Source organism: Dipteris shenzhenensis, chromosome 18 (assembly GCF_047967505.1).
Source record: "Dipteris shenzhenensis isolate YYH24624 ecotype China chromosome 18, Dip_SZ_1.0, whole genome shotgun sequence".
Taxonomy (NCBI): domain Eukaryota; kingdom Viridiplantae; phylum Streptophyta; class Polypodiopsida; order Gleicheniales; family Dipteridaceae; genus Dipteris; species Dipteris shenzhenensis.
This window is the reverse complement of record NC_141613.1, coordinates 44,841,079-44,857,209: the sequence shown is the minus strand read 5'-3', so window position 1 is coordinate 44,857,209 and position 16,131 is coordinate 44,841,079. Positions and strand designations below refer to the sequence as shown.

The 16,131-nt window shown below is 44.2% G+C and overlaps 1 protein-coding gene across 1 annotated transcript in view; it reads right to left on the bottom strand.

Moving 5' to 3' along the window:
* The window catches only part of SAB (HYPERSENSITIVE TO PI STARVATION 4), a 161,686-nt gene that overhangs the window by 136,418 nt on the left and 9,137 nt on the right, over positions 1 to 16,131 (bottom strand). The window contains exons 4-5 of the mRNA XM_087389961.1: positions 2,582 to 2,847; positions 2,278 to 2,488 (exon numbers count right to left, since the gene is read on the bottom strand). Of these exons, the coding sequence (XP_087246087.1) occupies positions 2,278 to 2,488; positions 2,582 to 2,847 (477 nt within the window). The remainder of the gene's footprint in view (positions 1 to 2,277; positions 2,489 to 2,581; positions 2,848 to 16,131) is intronic.

Sequence of the window (16,131 nt, the reverse complement as noted above, 5' to 3'; positions counted from 1 at the left end):
ATGTACAGAATCTCCTTCATCAATATCCAAGTTGTAGCACTGATGCTGAAGAAGCAAGATCCGTGTCTGGCTACTCTACATACACCTTCTGTACTACCCAAGACCATGTTGGCACAGAGACAACATACTTTTGCACACACTATCCAAAGCTGAAATCCCAACTTGCATAAATTGGAACCCAAATCATTGCGATATAGGCATGATCTAACCACTTGCAACTGCTTAGAATTCCAACCCGTAAAGTTGTATGTTCACACCAATCAAAACCAAAACCTTCTCCCTATACCAGGGAACTACCTACAATCCAAAATAACTACAAAAGAACCCTTAATTTGAACAAAGCTCATTTTTTAAAGAAAGGATGAGAAGCTTCCTGGTCAAAACCATTGCCTCGCTTCAATAACCTTCGTCCTTTTTCACTTGAACCACACTGCCAATTCCCAAATCAAATCTGCAAATTTCACGCTGCTTCTCAGTCAAAGGATAGCCACCAATAACGTCACACCACAGTTAGCTCACCATCGTTCTCAAACATTATGCAATCATGGGAAGCACATCAAAGATTCCATTGAAAACGTCAGGTCAGCTATATTTAATGGATCAGCCAACGATCCATGAATTTGTAACTATCGGAATGTAACCATTATGCTTCATCGCTTCACAACACTGCTAACGTAAATCTATTGTTGCTAGCTGTGTTCAACAACCAATCCTATCGCTTAGTGGTTGACCACCAATCCACGGAGATGGCCTCACAAAGTTCATACAGATTCAAAATACCATGTGACAGATGGGAGATGATTGACGAATGGAGAGTAGTGAGTGTGCAGGACCCCCTCGAGCAAACCTTCGTCCGGTTTATTATTGCCTTCCCATACGTAACGTGTACACAATGAATAGGTGAAACTTTTTAGTGCAGGAGGATGAACGTTGTGTCGCCAAGAAAAATCCTGCCACCTTCACCCTATTCTGTTCTATGATTTTGCCTGCGGTAGCCTCTAGTCAATATTCACCAGTCCACCATGAATCATGCAATCTTAACAGCAGCTTCATTACTTGTTGGCATCTTCCCTCAAATAGCTCTGGTTCAAAACAGTGCCCCTTCACGCTACATGTCAACCTTATATGCAAATTTTCCACCATTCCCCAGCCTATAGCTCTCATACCAAATGATACAGGAAAAAAACGAGTACTAACTACCAATCCATATTCAGTTGAAGGAAAGCATCACGTGCTACTATGTATTTCTCCTCCTGGCAACGATCTGTAAAATCACCTCGTTTCATTAAGTTCATGTGGTTCCCAGTTCCCTAGATGAGTCTAGATTGCCACATGTCCAATTTCTAAAGCCTTCCGTAGGTGCCCACTTTACCCCTCCCTCCATGGAATATCTTTAAATCAGCACAATTCACAAGTTGGAGCACCTAGGCCTTTGCCCTTTAGGACGTAATCATCCTCACCGACGACCTTGACATTAAACTTCTTGACCATACACATAAAGCGCACAATACAAATGTCGGCCACTTAGAAGTTATGCCAACTGACCCTTCCGAGGTCATGTTATCTCAGCCTGAGCATAACATTAAAGGCAAGATCATTCTCATGATCAGTCCATATCCAGCTATGTCTAATCTAATAATACTAAATTTGAGTTACATATCACGCTTAAAAATGGAATCCCTACATGTGTCTTGGTAAGAAAGATAGCATGCCAAGTTCCAATGTGTGCATCTACAATACATAGCTCCATTAAGAGTTCTATATCATCATCTAAAGATGGATAACCTCTTAACAGAAATTATTGAACATAAGAAGGTAACAGCTAGTACTTAGACACAAGTCAAAAGAGTGCAATAGAGGAAAAGTTTTCAATAAAGATTAGTAATTTGAGGTCGATATCACACTTAAAAGTGAAATCCCTACATGACCATCAAAAGGATCCAGATAGATGGCAGAAATATTCCCAATCTCGGTTCCTACGCTTTCACCTTCTACTTGCAAATCTGTCTGGACTTCTATCAATTCATTAGACACTAGAATCAAGCAGCTAGCGCTTGTAGGCACAGCTGATAAATTGCAATTCTGAATATGATAATTCAGCCAGGACTCCCATGGGAAACAATTCACCAGCCATCTATCTCCTGCGAGTTGTTCCCATGGAGCCATGTTGAACTAACTATGAATATAATTCATGAAGGATCATTTGATTTCTTTGCTTGGTTTCTTTCACTAAACAATCACAATGATGAAGTACCAAAAGTTACTCTAACAACATACTTTCTCTGGAGCAATTTTTACAAATAAGCCATGTGATGTCCTTCCACCATCCTTAACATTGGGTCTTTTACTCTGGAGGCTAGGTTCTGAAATTTCTGTAGCTTTTGTTGTTGAAGAGAAAATACTCCTCGAATGAAGTAGTTCCTCAGTCAACTCCATGGAAACCTCTCCACAGATCACATCTAACTGTTTTATTGTGACACCCTGCTCCCTGCAGTGAAAAAGACTACTAAAAGTGAATTCTGACCACTGTAAATTCAGCAACATAGATACAAATGAGAAATTGTGATAGATGGCATATCACCTTGCATGACCAATGGTGCTGTTTATTGAGAGTCGCTCTAAGAAGAATGGAGTTGGAGTTCCATCTACCCTACAACCCATTCCTCCAACAGAGAGTAGTCTCTCTCGCAAACTTAAAGTCAAAGAATCATTAGAAAATGCATGCTGTTCTCTTTCATATATATTGCATGCCACCAGCATTAACCTGAGTCCCAACAAAGAAAGACCAGTTTCCTCACTGTCCATTCCCAAATCAAGCTCTTTGACTTCCATGGTCCAATTGGCTATCTGCATAGGAAACAATATGAAAGGTTCGATCAAAGAGACTTCATACAAGAGAATACCATTGCAAAAAAATAAACCGTTTCTAACAGTCCCATCCCTCGAGGAAGGAGAGGCACAAACAACCAAAAATAAACAAAAGATCCATATTCGCCTCTGTTTACCACCTACTGGAAGACTCAAATGCATTGGGGTTTTCCATGTTAAAAGACACCCCCTTCCAAAATTGTTGAACACAATTACTTTGCTTCACTTCATCTCTCCTTCATGACAAGAGAATGATGCATGTTATACCCTAATATGCATTAACGCCATGCATGTGCATGCTGAGTGAGATTACTTAAGTAAAGATGGCAAATCTTGCCACTTGACTGAGATGATTCAAGTAGATATCTTGCCAGCAGACTCAAGTATGAGGCCCATAAGGTCTCATGAGGCATGACCAGCGTTACAATCGTCTACATAGACAATATACCAGAATAAGTCCAATATATTGTCTACATAGACAATATATTGGAATGGTTATAATGAATAGCATTGATCATCCGTGCTTCCATGTACATATGATGCCTCGCTTAGAACTAGATACTCTGGAAAGCTTTTAAATTCGCAACCATCAAAATCTTCATCGTCAAACAGGAGATTACTTTGAAATTCAAGAACTATAAAAATATTAGCTCATCCAGTTGCTCTTGATCATGCGATGCAAGCCTATTAGGCAATGACACATAGATTGCATCTAACTCTAAATCAAACGAGTAATTCCAAGGTTAAACCCAGGGTTAGATAGGTTGATAAAACTTCATGCTTCAAACATTGATTTGACCTACAAACATACAAGGGGAGGCCCAGACCACTAGCTCGCTGACACTCACATATTGAAAGTCAAATCTCAACTTGGGAATATAACTGTAGAGCTAACCAACAATAAAACACGGGCCCAATAGCTGCAAATGAAATCGTCACTCTTGCTAAGTCAAGATTTCAATTGATTTCCTTGTGCGAGCTGGACTAGTATTTCCATTTCATATTCAAGTGCTTGAAGATGGACATTAGGCATGGAGCGAACACCCTTTGGGGAGAATTCTTGCTGCCCTTCCGCTCACCTCATCCTCCCCTGCCCGAATATACTGACTCCAGGCGTGGAGTGAACACCCTTTGGGGAGAACTTTGCTGCCCTCCTGCTCACCTCAGCCTCCCCTGCCCAAATATACTCCAACTCCAGGGCCTCTTGCCATTCCTGGCATTCAACAAATTCCTTAAATTACACAGGCTCCTGCCTATCGATCTGCATCTCTCCCACAAATGATGCATTTTGCATTTCACCTGCAGATGATGCATTGAAGTTTGAGTATCTCTCATTTAGCTTTTTCACCCTTTGTGAACTTTCTAACTCCTAGTCCTAGTGTTCCCACATTTCTGAATCCTTTATTAAATCCATTCAGAATCTAGCAAGCTTTTTCTCGGGAGTACCAGGCGTGGTTCCTCCTCTACCATGTTCTACTCACCCTTCAAGAGCCATGCTGTTTGCCAGGCTGAGTGTCGTTAGACTCCTAGACTGTATAGCACAGCCTGTATGCTCTCTGCTCCCTTGCATAACCAACGAAAAGTGTATTTTTTAGATTTGGCATCCAACTTCCATCTCTTCTCATGTGCATAAGCAATGGAACCAAAAATCCTAAGATGCTTAAGTATCAGCTTCCTGCCTGTAAATACCTCCTCAGGTGTCATATCATTGACAGCTTTAGTTGGTGCCCTATTCAGCAACAAACAACTGTATTTACAGCTTCAACCCAAAAATATTTTGGTACAATTTTGTACCTGAGCATTGCTCTGGTGTATTCCAATATGGTCATGTTTTTCCTTTCAACCACCCCATTCTGCTGAGTGATATATGCTGCTGTATATTGCCTGTGAGATTCAATGAATATTGAAGATTTGTACTCTCCCCTGCACTGTGACGTGAGTATCTTTACCTTCTTCCCCATTTGATTCTCCACCAGAGTCTTTAATGTTTAAATAAATACGAAGTATCAGACTTGTGTGCCATCAGGTGCACCCACGTCATCCTGCAGAAATCATCTATAAAAGTGATGGAGTATAGTGCACCACCCAATGACCTCCAAGGGTCCAACTCTACATGATGCACTTGTTCAAGCACATCTTTTGCTCTATGTGCCTGACCTTCAAGAAAAAATATATATACATATACCTAGATGAATCCAAGAACATTCCCAAACTCATCCTCTAAAAACAGAACATACTGCAGTTTCAATCTCATGATAGTCACTCATAAGGTTGAAAACCATAAACTCCATCATGCATACCAAGGACTAGCTACTACGACATCCCCACTGACATCATCAGCGCCAACAGTGGGTTTAGTACAAATCCACACACCCACACATACTTGAGCATCCATTTATTCAACGTCTTCATACTGAGTTTTTGTTAGTTTCCATAGCAGCATGGCTGACATACCTTCTTTCTTATGAATCACATAAGGCGGTCCATACACCATCAGTTACTTATGCAAATTTGCCAAACTTTCAAAATTATTGTCCAAATCATGCCAAAGCCAAATCTTTTCATCATTCTCAGAGTTACTTGCATTTGTTGTCATAACATCAGTATATAGCCTGTACGAGTTACTCTATCTCACACCTCTTGTAATGACCTTCATATCTTGTTGTTTGTCTAGGACTACATATTCATTACTATCAAATTTCACCTTCATTTGCTGATCAAAAATTTGACTAATAACAGACATCAAATTCATGCATGAACCTGGAACATAAAATGCATTAAGTATATATTTGAGGTCAACAAACCTTAGATAAGGAAAAAGTGCCCCTAACCCTTCTAACTTACATTGGCCGCTGGCGGAACCTTTCTTTTGTCCTCGTGTGAACGTCACTCCAGCTCCGGAAGTCCCCACCGAATCAGGGTTAGGAGATTTGTCAGCCAGATCAGGCCCCTTGTCGGCTTTTACAGCAGGGCCTTGTGTACTATGAAACACCCCTCTGGAAGGGCATGGGGGTGTTCCATTGGAGGGCAGAGGAGTGGTTGAGTGCAGCAGTAGAGGTTCTCACAGTCAGTTCATGCAGGAGCAGACCTCACCTATTTTGGGGGCAGATCTCAGTGCATATCTTGAGCAATAAGGAGAGCACAAGACTGCCAAGAGGGAGTAGCAGTAGAGCTCAACTATTGAAGCCTGTTAGAGACACAGACGGCAGTTTGGAGGAGATCTGCATCAGGGAGTGCAACATACTAGTTCAAGGTGGTGTCTTACCTCAGCAGAGCTTGCTGCAGGTGTAGGTACACTATTAAAGCTTGGGATTTCTACATCTTTATGCAATCTATTCTTGGCTGTACATCTGCATGTTCTTTCTCTCTATCTATCTATTGTTCAAAGTGTTGTATATCTATCTCCCCTTCTAAGTGCACAGTCTAAATCAAAATTTATGAGTGTTGTACTTTGGTAAAATGCATTTAGATGCCTTGTTTTCTCAATTAAGGATTGCAAGGAAATTCATACAGACTACACATTATATGATTTTGCAAGGAATGGTCCAATGCCTTTCACTGGACATTCCTGTTATCACCAACTATAACTAAAAGTACTAATGTGTAGGATTATTAGCTTGAACTAGCTTTTGTGATTGGATTTCTCTTCCTTCTTTTGATCAGCCTTCTTGTTACAATCCTGTCCAGGTTTGTCATATTTCCGCTTCTTTTTCTTGTTTGCACCGCCATCAGACTTGTCACCCTTTGAGTCACCATCTCCTTTGGCTTCCCCTTATCCCAGGTTTGCCCTTACCGCCTTTCCCTTGAACCGAAAAAAAAAGGCATTGTCACCTCCATTTCCATCATACATCTTCTCCATTAAAATAAAATGGGCCCTATCTTTACTAAAATCTGAAATTACACATCTAATCAGCAGCATTAAAGCAGCCCACTCTAAAATTGGATCACCCGGAGATTAGGATCCAATGGCCAGCTGATAAAGCTTTTTTGGGGTCAATGTTGACTTTTGGTCAACGTTTTAGCATTTTTGTAACACAAGGATGTTTCATTCTTTGAAGAGAAAGAGCCATCACCATCCGAAGTGCAAACTAATGGAACTTCTATTACTTTCTAAGTAACTGGATTCAAAATCGTAGATTTTCAATGTGATAAGAGAAAATCGCCCCTTTCCAATGTGATCGGGACTTCTTTTAGTCACCTGGTCAATGTCAGACTGACTAGGATGCGTTTCAGCCTATAAGAGGCCCTTCAAACCCTCATCCTACTCATCCACAGCTCCAGCAAATCCTAGCCCATCATTCAACCTTTCAGCCCTCGGCGGCAGCAATTCTAGCACTCATCCCTCAGCTTCACCCAGCAGCAGCTCTCTCAGGATCCTCTCTAGCCTCTTAGCCCTCTCCATATCCAATGCTTACTTGGAATCCCTTCCCTTCTTTCATCCACACCTTCCCTTCCTTACGTGGGATTTCTTCCCTTCATTCACAGCCAGTCCTAGCAATGGATAGCCAGCCATAGCCTCTACATCCAGCAGATCTAGCCCCTCCGGTGAGGATCACCCTTTTGTATTCAGAGGTTCACTGGTGACTGCCAAGGGTATCAGTAATACTTTTGATGCAGAACTTCCCATTAGACACAACCCTTTACGAGAGCTACAACTATGCAAAAGAAACAGTCTTTCATGAAGATAGCAATCGTGTTATAGCAATGTAACGTACATCCTCTCGTAAGGGTCAACTGATTCACAAAAAGTACCTCTTCATGCACATATCCCTTTGGGCACACCCTTGCTCTTCTCTTTATAAGGAGATGCCTTTTGTATATTGAGCTAAGAAGCACAAAGAGACTTAAAGCAGAGAACAAGAATCTGTATTTAATCAGAATATGTGAATAAATTATCAAAGATATTAGTTTACTAGGACTTCTTACATCCACCCTCTGAGCGTACCCATCATCATGCTCCAGGAGGGTAAGAGATCGTGTACGAAAGCAGCCACAATGTCTGATACTTCGACAGGAGTTGCAGAGGCTGTGGTAGGGCAGAATGTGGATTTTCTTCTGATACATAAGTACATGTTTTCAGCAGCAGATGTTACTCACTGAAGGCATCTTCTCACAGTGAGAGGTCCAGAGGTGTGGTCCCCCGTGGTAGGCAAGAGTGGAGGGGTCTATATCTCAGTCTCACAGGCCATGGCCGTGGATGTATATGATCAGGGAGAGTTGACCACACAGAGGGCAATATGGATGGGTCTTCACCTGGGTGACTCCAGGATCGGCATACTGAATGTTTACACCCCTGCTTGTCGATAGCAGCAGCCCCCTTTCTGGAGTAGGCTGACGAAAGATCTTCGCTTAGGTGACTCTAGGACCGGCATACCGAAAGTTTACATCCCTGCTTGTCAATATCAACGGCCCTCTTTCTGCCTGAGAGGAGCACATGGAAGCAATTTATCTTCACCATTTGCGGTTCTCTAGACTTCCAGGTAGCCTGCACTTCTCGCAGCGACGACATGATGGACTTCTTGAGAGGCTGGACAGGTTCTATGTAGGTGATTGGGCGCTACACAGGGAGGAAGCCAGTGGCATTTTGACAACTCCCCAATCATCTTGCACCTTGAGAAGCCTTGCCGTGGCCTCCCCCAGAAGGAGGTCCGCATTCCAAATGCCTTGCTCCAGCAGGACGACATACGGCAGATAGTTCTCAAGATTTAGCAGCAGCCTGAGATCCCTCCAATGTTGGAAATGGTGTGATTGCCTCCCCATCTGTAAGCCCCCATATCAAGAGAGCATGCTTTTTTTAAAGCCGCGGTGGCAGGGGGAACAACAAAGTGATGTGGCTGCCACATGGGCAGCACCGTGGCTGCCATGTGGGCAGCATGCTCACAGCAAAACAACAAAGGATGGGGCTGCCACATGGGCAGCACATGGGCTGCCATGTGGGCAGCAGGTCCAAGGAGATACCTGGCATTTCAGAGCCACCAAGGTGGACAGCAGTGGTATGGCTATGCCGCCTGACTGCCAGCGATTGGAGGGAGCTTGATTGCACAGTAAATCCAGCAGCGATGATGTCAACAATGGTTCGGATAGCTTCTACAGTGGTACATAGCAGTACAGCAGGCTGTACATAACTGTTTGCAGAGGCTCCAACGGCTGGAGGAGCCTGGAACAGAAGTCGAATAGAAGGACAGGTTTTGAGGCAGATCAGGCCCTAGAACAGGTCAGGGTAGGGGCTGCAAATGTGCCCCCAACTCAGGTCGGTTTTTTGGGGATTTTTTGGGGGGGCATCCAAGCCCTATACAAGGAGGCCTTTCGGACCTCACTCTACATCCACCAGAGCAGCAGCAAGTCCAGCAGATTGAAGCATAAGTCAGCAGCACTAGGGCCAATTCCAGGAGGTCTAGAGCAGGCTGAAGAGTTGCAGACAAAGAGCTTGATAGGGCTACACGCCTAGGCTTTCTTCCAGAGCAGCAAAGTGCGGGGATCAGGCACACAGTGACTAAGTCTACATAAGCTCGGCAAGGAGCACACGGCTCACGGAACTAGAATTGCCATGGAGGTAGTACGACGACACCTCCTGGGGTAAGGACAGAGGACCACTATTTTGTGGGACTCCGAACTTTTTTCATATTGTGTCCAAGCGGACGGAAATATATTTTGGTTCGTTCTATATCTCCTATGGAGCATTGTCTACTTAGTGGCTTGCACGCACACACACACACACACACAGTGACATAAGAAAAGAAGTTTTGGATTCCGTAGTTCAACACTTCTACATGAATTCTTGGGACGCTCTGATCAGTCTTCTGCTATGAGATACCCTCTCTTTGGCTCATTTCTAATGCATAGTTGCATCGAGAAGAGTTCTCTTATTATTCATATAGGGCCACATGGGTACAGCAAAGTGATAGGATGACTAGACAGTACTTCTACACCTGGGCCTCAGTCTGCAGGGATGCAATTGCAAAGACTGAGAGATGGGAGAGAACTGATGCACTTTGACCCTCTATAGATTCTGGAGATGACCACAGACTTCTACCGGAGCTTGTTGCAGTAAGAGGAGGGGTCTCCATAGATACTTGTAGCCCAAGAGGGTGTGTGGGCTCATATCTTGATAGTGGTCCCACCGCACATGAGCAAGCGAACCTTTCACCAATAAGGAGCTCTAGCAAGCCCTCAAGGCCCTCCCTCCGCAAAAGTATCTGGGAGAAGATGGATTGACACCGTCCTTCTTCATGTGCTTCTGGGAATTTCACACACTCCCCTTTGACTGGCCTTCAGGAGATCTTTGACTCAAGTTTTCTTCCGTGATCTCAGAGCCATGGTTGGATTTGCTTGATTCTGAAGGGAGGAGATAAGGCGGATATGTACCAGTGGAGACCAATCACTCTACTAGACACCGCATACAAAATCTTGGCCAAGGTCTTGAGTCTACGGTTGCGACCTCACCTAAGGGATATATTCATGACACTCAGACAGGCTTTGTCCAGGAGCGTAGTATCTTGGACAACATCTTCACCTTTTGAAAGACATTGGATTGGGCCAAAGAGAAGTCCCAGCCTTCAGTTGTTCTTCTCTTGGATTTCCAGAAGGCTTACGATAGGGTTGAGTGGTCCTCTTTGGAGGGCACTATGAAGAGACTTGGTTTTCCATCCAAATCGATCAGAGGAGTCTCAACCTTGTACGAAGGGAGTTCCATTCAAATGCTTATCAGTGCCCAGATGGGCGAGGCATCTCTCTCTCTCTCTCGCTCAGTTCAAGAGGGCTGCCCTCTTGCCCCCTTTCTCTTCCTCTTTGTAGCTGAGGTGTTGGGATATTTTTTGGGCTATCATGCCACAGGCATACCGGGATGAGGCTCCCGATTTGACAAGAGGAGTTGTTGGATGCAGAGTTTGCGAATGACACGGCCCTTTTCGTGCAGGATTCAACAGTGAGTCCTTACAATGACAGAGGAGGTTCAGTAGATCCAAGATAGGAAAGCAACCCTTGGCTTTCACGAGATACCACGGGGCAGACAGTGTGATATCTGGGTTGCCAGGTGGGTTTGGACATCTCAGCAGAACAGCAGATCACACTCGCGTTGGAAAGTGTGCAGCGCAAGCTATTGTATTGGAGCTTGCCAAAAACTCTCTAGCAGGTAGGGCTTTGATGGCAAACTAGGTCCTTCTTGCTACGGCTTGGTACATAGGATCTTGTTAGTGCTTTCATCAAGGATGCATGGGGCAGCTTAGATGCTTAGTGCGCAATTTCTTGTGGGTAGGATCAGACGGCACGAGAAATACCAGAGCCAGAGTTGCTTGGCAGCAAATAGTGATCATGCCTTAGGCACTAGGAGACTTGGGCATCATCGACCCAAAGATGCAAAGAAGAGCCCTCCTCGGCGGGCTAGTTTTGCGAGGTCTCACCCCAGGCGCAAAGCCCTGGAAGCTCCTACTCTTCTAAGGAACACTCCACACACCAGTGGTCGGTGGCAATAGTCTCATATATGGATCTTCTCCAAGGCCCCCTTGACAAGGAAGGGCTTCCCTTTGATGCGGAGTCTTTTCAAAGTCTAGCAGGATGGGACTCATTCGGGCTCACCTCCGTTGGAAGGAGGACTTTGAGAGGTAGCCCCTTACATGGCATCTGGAGATTCGAGATCAAAATGGCATCATGCTTGGGCAACGGGCTCGCGACAGTGGGCCAACTAGTTCCTTCGGAACTTGGAGCAAGCTCCCCGCGAAGGCACATGCGCAGTTGGGAGTTATTTCTCACATTCAAGGGCTGGCTCACCGATAAGGATGATAGATGCAGCAATTCCTGAGTTGTGGTGGGCAGGACTTTAAATTTGGGCAGCCAGCAGTCAGTGGGCCGGGCAGTTTTCTAGAACTGGGCTACCCTTGCACATTATATTTCGATGCGGAGATCGTGTCCGTTTCTTCAGAGTGGGACCAGAAGGGATCCTTCAGTCAGTTGATGGATTTGGTTGAGATCTCTGCGGATTGTGGCTCAAGTGCAGAGGATCCATAGGGATTTTACTTAAGGCATGGCAGTTTGGCTAACAGAGGGAGGACATGCTTTCTCCATTGACGAGGTCTCCCCCGCCTACAAGATAAATGGTTAGAGCATCCTTCAGATCAAACTACATGAGGCAAACCCACTGGCTCGGCATCGCCCTCTTCCCTCATCAAACACCACTCTGGGCACCATCTGGTAGAATATCATCTACCCCTCTATGTTCCACTTGGGAGTGCGGGAAGGTGGGTTCTAGAGCGACTGCCGAAAGGCGAGAGCGTTATCGAAAGGCTTGACATGCAGGCATATTCTATACTTTCACACCGCAAGGAATTCATTGGTTGTATTTCAGAGATTCCCTAGGTAGTGAGCTAGGTTCTCTTAAACAGGAAGTCAACCAATTTCTTGGTATTGTTTCCCATAATCAACGCTCACCTGAGGGACAGCTGAGCTATATGGTGGTTTTTTTCAAGCATTAATAGAAGTTCTTTTCTTTGGAGAAAAACAAAGAAACGCCCTGGTACACACGTCCAATCCAAATAGAACTCTAGAATACCTGGACCATGAGCTTCCAATGAGCTCTCAAACAAGTACCTCTCTAGCTTCGGCACACTCTGTCCTCCTATACTAAGGCTTCAACAAGTCCATCTTCATCTTCTCGTACCCTGCTTCCAAGCTTCAGAGACGCACCAAGACTTCCCCCTCTGACTTCCATGAAGGCATACACCCTCCAATCTCTCATCAAACACCCTCCAATCTCTCATCAATTAAGAAATGCAAAGCATAGAATCTGCCCAAAACAAGTTATTAAGGCTCAAATGACTATACAAGGAATGCACATCCCAGATGATCCACTTGCTTGCTTGCTTTGAAAGTAGACCCATCAGGAGATGAGCATGAAGCAATACCTATAGTACCAGAGGTAGTGTGGGGTTAAAGGTCACTGTGCCTTAACCCCAGTTATGTACAATACTCAAACACATATATAAATGAATGAAAAAGAAGATTAGGGTGGTTCTGCACCCACCAAAACTTGTGTGGCTCTCTGTCTCTCTCTCTCGCTCTCTCTCCCTCTTCCGTTCATTGCTTCCGTTGAGAGCACTCTCAACTGGTATCAGAGCCCGGGTGATCTAGCTGAGCGTGCGTGAATGCTTTGAAGCTCAGCAGCTCTGTGGGAGGAAGGAGAAGCTCTGTGGGAAGCTTTGTGGGTGACTTTACTTGCATCCGAGTGTGCAGAGACCTTGGAGGAACCTTTGGAAAAGTCACTTTGGCTTTGCGAAGTGGTTTTGAGAGCCTGGTAAGAGCTTTCAAAGAAAAAGTCGTTTTTTGAGCTTTTCCCTGTTCCGTTCGATGACAGAGACTCCGTATTGACTTGTAGAGGCAACTATTGCTTGCTTTTGGTGCCCACATTACTTCAGGAGCTTGGAAACACCTTCATTCTTGAATCCGGGATCATTTCATTGGATTTCTGGCTCTCTGTGTCAGTTTCTGCGTTTTTTGCCCGGGTGTTGGAACTCAAGTTTGGAGCAACCATTTGCAGATCTGTCAGTTCCGGTGGACTCAGGAGGTCCTAAAACTTCTATGTTGCTCATCATTCGCACTCTGGTGGAGTTTACAGATAGCTCTGTTTCAAAAAACGTTTTTCAGTCTGTGTGTTGGACCCAGTGATTGAGACCACGGTTTCCAAAACCGTATGTCCCATTGCGTTCCGGACGCCCAAAAACCCCTACCTATCAGTTCTTGCGTGATTCAGTGGAGGATTTTCAGAGTTATAAATCTCTGTGTATTCGATTTCGTCTCTCTGTTATGCATTTTTCATACTAAGGTTTTGAAACCTTAGATTTATGCCACATGGCAGTGGATAAGTGTTGACTCCCATTTCTCACTCATCGGTTGGGATTTTGGAGTTCTGGCAGAAGAGAGATATTTGCAGATTTTCTTGCTGAGTCCGATTATGCAATGGCGCCCATGTTTTGAAGCATCTCAGGTTCTATTTTCAGTAGCGCTCATTACCGTGGGACTATGATTTCTTGAGCATACCTTATGCAGATCACTCTGGTTGCAGTTTGAGCAGCAGTGTGCGCTCATTCGTGGTATGCATTGGGTTGCAATGGATGATTTATAGGCCATTTGGATGCATTGCGGTCCTTGTTGGATGCGCTGATAGGCCCAAATTGCCTTGTGGGATGCTATTTTTTATGGACGCTTTGCACATGGATGCTATTTTATGCTGAGGGACAGCTTTGAAACATTGCAGGTGATGCACTGATAGTGCTATGCTCTCTTGGATGAGACATTATTGATGCATATGCCAGTGGACAGTGTTTATGCTTGAGTCATTTGGCACTTATTGGCATTTTCTTTTGGGCCAGATTTGCTCATATGGATGCATAGTATATGCACATGAGTCAGATGCATCTTTTGATGCTTTGAGCTTTGAATTTTGGTGATATTTCACTCTATTGTGGCATACACATTTGGATGCACCTGGTATTTGGTGTGATTCTCTCTTGCAGGCACTAGCATTTGGGATTTTGCTTTATTTGCATCATGGCATCCTCTTCCATGTCTGAAAAGGAGTTTTTCAGCATTAAAAAGTTTGATGGGACAAACTTTTCTTTGTAAAAAGAACAAATAAGGGATGTGCTTATTCAAAAGAAGCAGATTAAACCCTTGGCAGGGATTGAAGCTAAGCCTGCAAATATGTCTGAGGATGATTGGAATGAGTTGGATGCATTAGCAAAGTCTACTATTAGACTTCATCTTGCAGAGTCAGTTTATTTCACAGTAGTAAATGAGCAGACTACGGAAGATTTGTGGAAGAAACTGTGTGCCACTTATGAGAAGGAAACTGCCTCTAATAAAGTTTACCTCATGAAGAGGTTGTTTGAGCTGCAAATGAAGGAAGGGGTCTCCATTGCTTCTCATTTGAATGAATTCAATATTATTTTCAGCCAGCTTCAGGCTCAGAAAATGAATTTTGATGTGGAGACTAAGGCAATATTTCTCTTATGTTCATTGCCATCCTCATGGGATACCTTTCGTACAGCTGTCAGTAACTCTGCACCTGGTGGAGTACTGAAATTTGATGATGTTGTGGGTAGCTTGTTGGCCGAGGAGATTAGACAGAAGTCTATGGATGGCAACAAGCAGGATGCAGCCTTAAATGTGCAAAGGGGCAGATCACAGTTCAGGGGGAAGTCCCAAGAAAGAGGGAAGTCTCGTAGCAAATCCAGGGCACGGAACATTGAGTGTTACCATTGTGGCAAGAAGGGCCATATGAAAAAGGATTGCTACAAGCTGAAAAGAGAGCAAAAGGATAAGAAAAAGAATGCAAATTGGCGTGCAAATCAAAAGGAAGAGAGTCCAAGGGAGGACAAAGGAAAAGTGAAGATCGAGGAAATCAATGCAGACATGAAGAGAACATCATTGTCACTATCACGTGTGACTGAGTTGCTTACCACTTCAGATGATGCATATTCCCAGGATTGGATTTTGGATTCTGGTGCTTCATTCCATGTTACTCCCCATAGGGAATGGTTCTCCACTTATGACAGTGGAAAGACAGGTTGTGTGCATCTTGGAAATGACTATGCATGTGACATAGTGGGAGCAGGTGACATAAAGTTTTCTTTTGCAAATGGGTCTGCATTTGTTTTGAAACATGTGAGACATGTGCCTAAGCTGACCAAGAGTCTTATTTCAGTGGGTCAGCTAGATGATGCTGGTTTTCACACCACTTTTGGCTTTCAGAGTTGGAAAATTCAAAAGGGCTCTATGCTTTTGGCCAGGGGTGCCAAGTGTGGGACTTTGTATCCCTTACATGTATCAGGGGTATTTGATCATGTTGTTGCAATAACCGAGCAGCCAAGCACTTCTTTGTGGCATTGCAGGTTGGGGCACATGAGCCAGAATGGAATGAAACTCTTATGCCGTTTGGGTTATGTACCGCATTTGAGTTTCTCTGATTTTGAATTTTGTGAGCACTGTCTCTATGGGAAGCAGACTAAATCAGCCCATAAAAGAAGGGGAAAGAAAGAGTTTGAAATGCTTGATTTGGTGCATTCAGACGTATGTGGTCCCATGCCTACACGGTCATTAGGCGGGGCTGAATACTATGTGACATTCATTGATGATGCAACTAGGAAAGTGTGGGCTTATGCTATAGCTCGGAAGAGTGATGTGTTCCAGGTATTTCAGAAATGGCTGGCCTTGGTTGAGAATCAGTCAGGTAGAACGCTTAAATGCCTACGGACTGACAATGGTGGAGAGTAT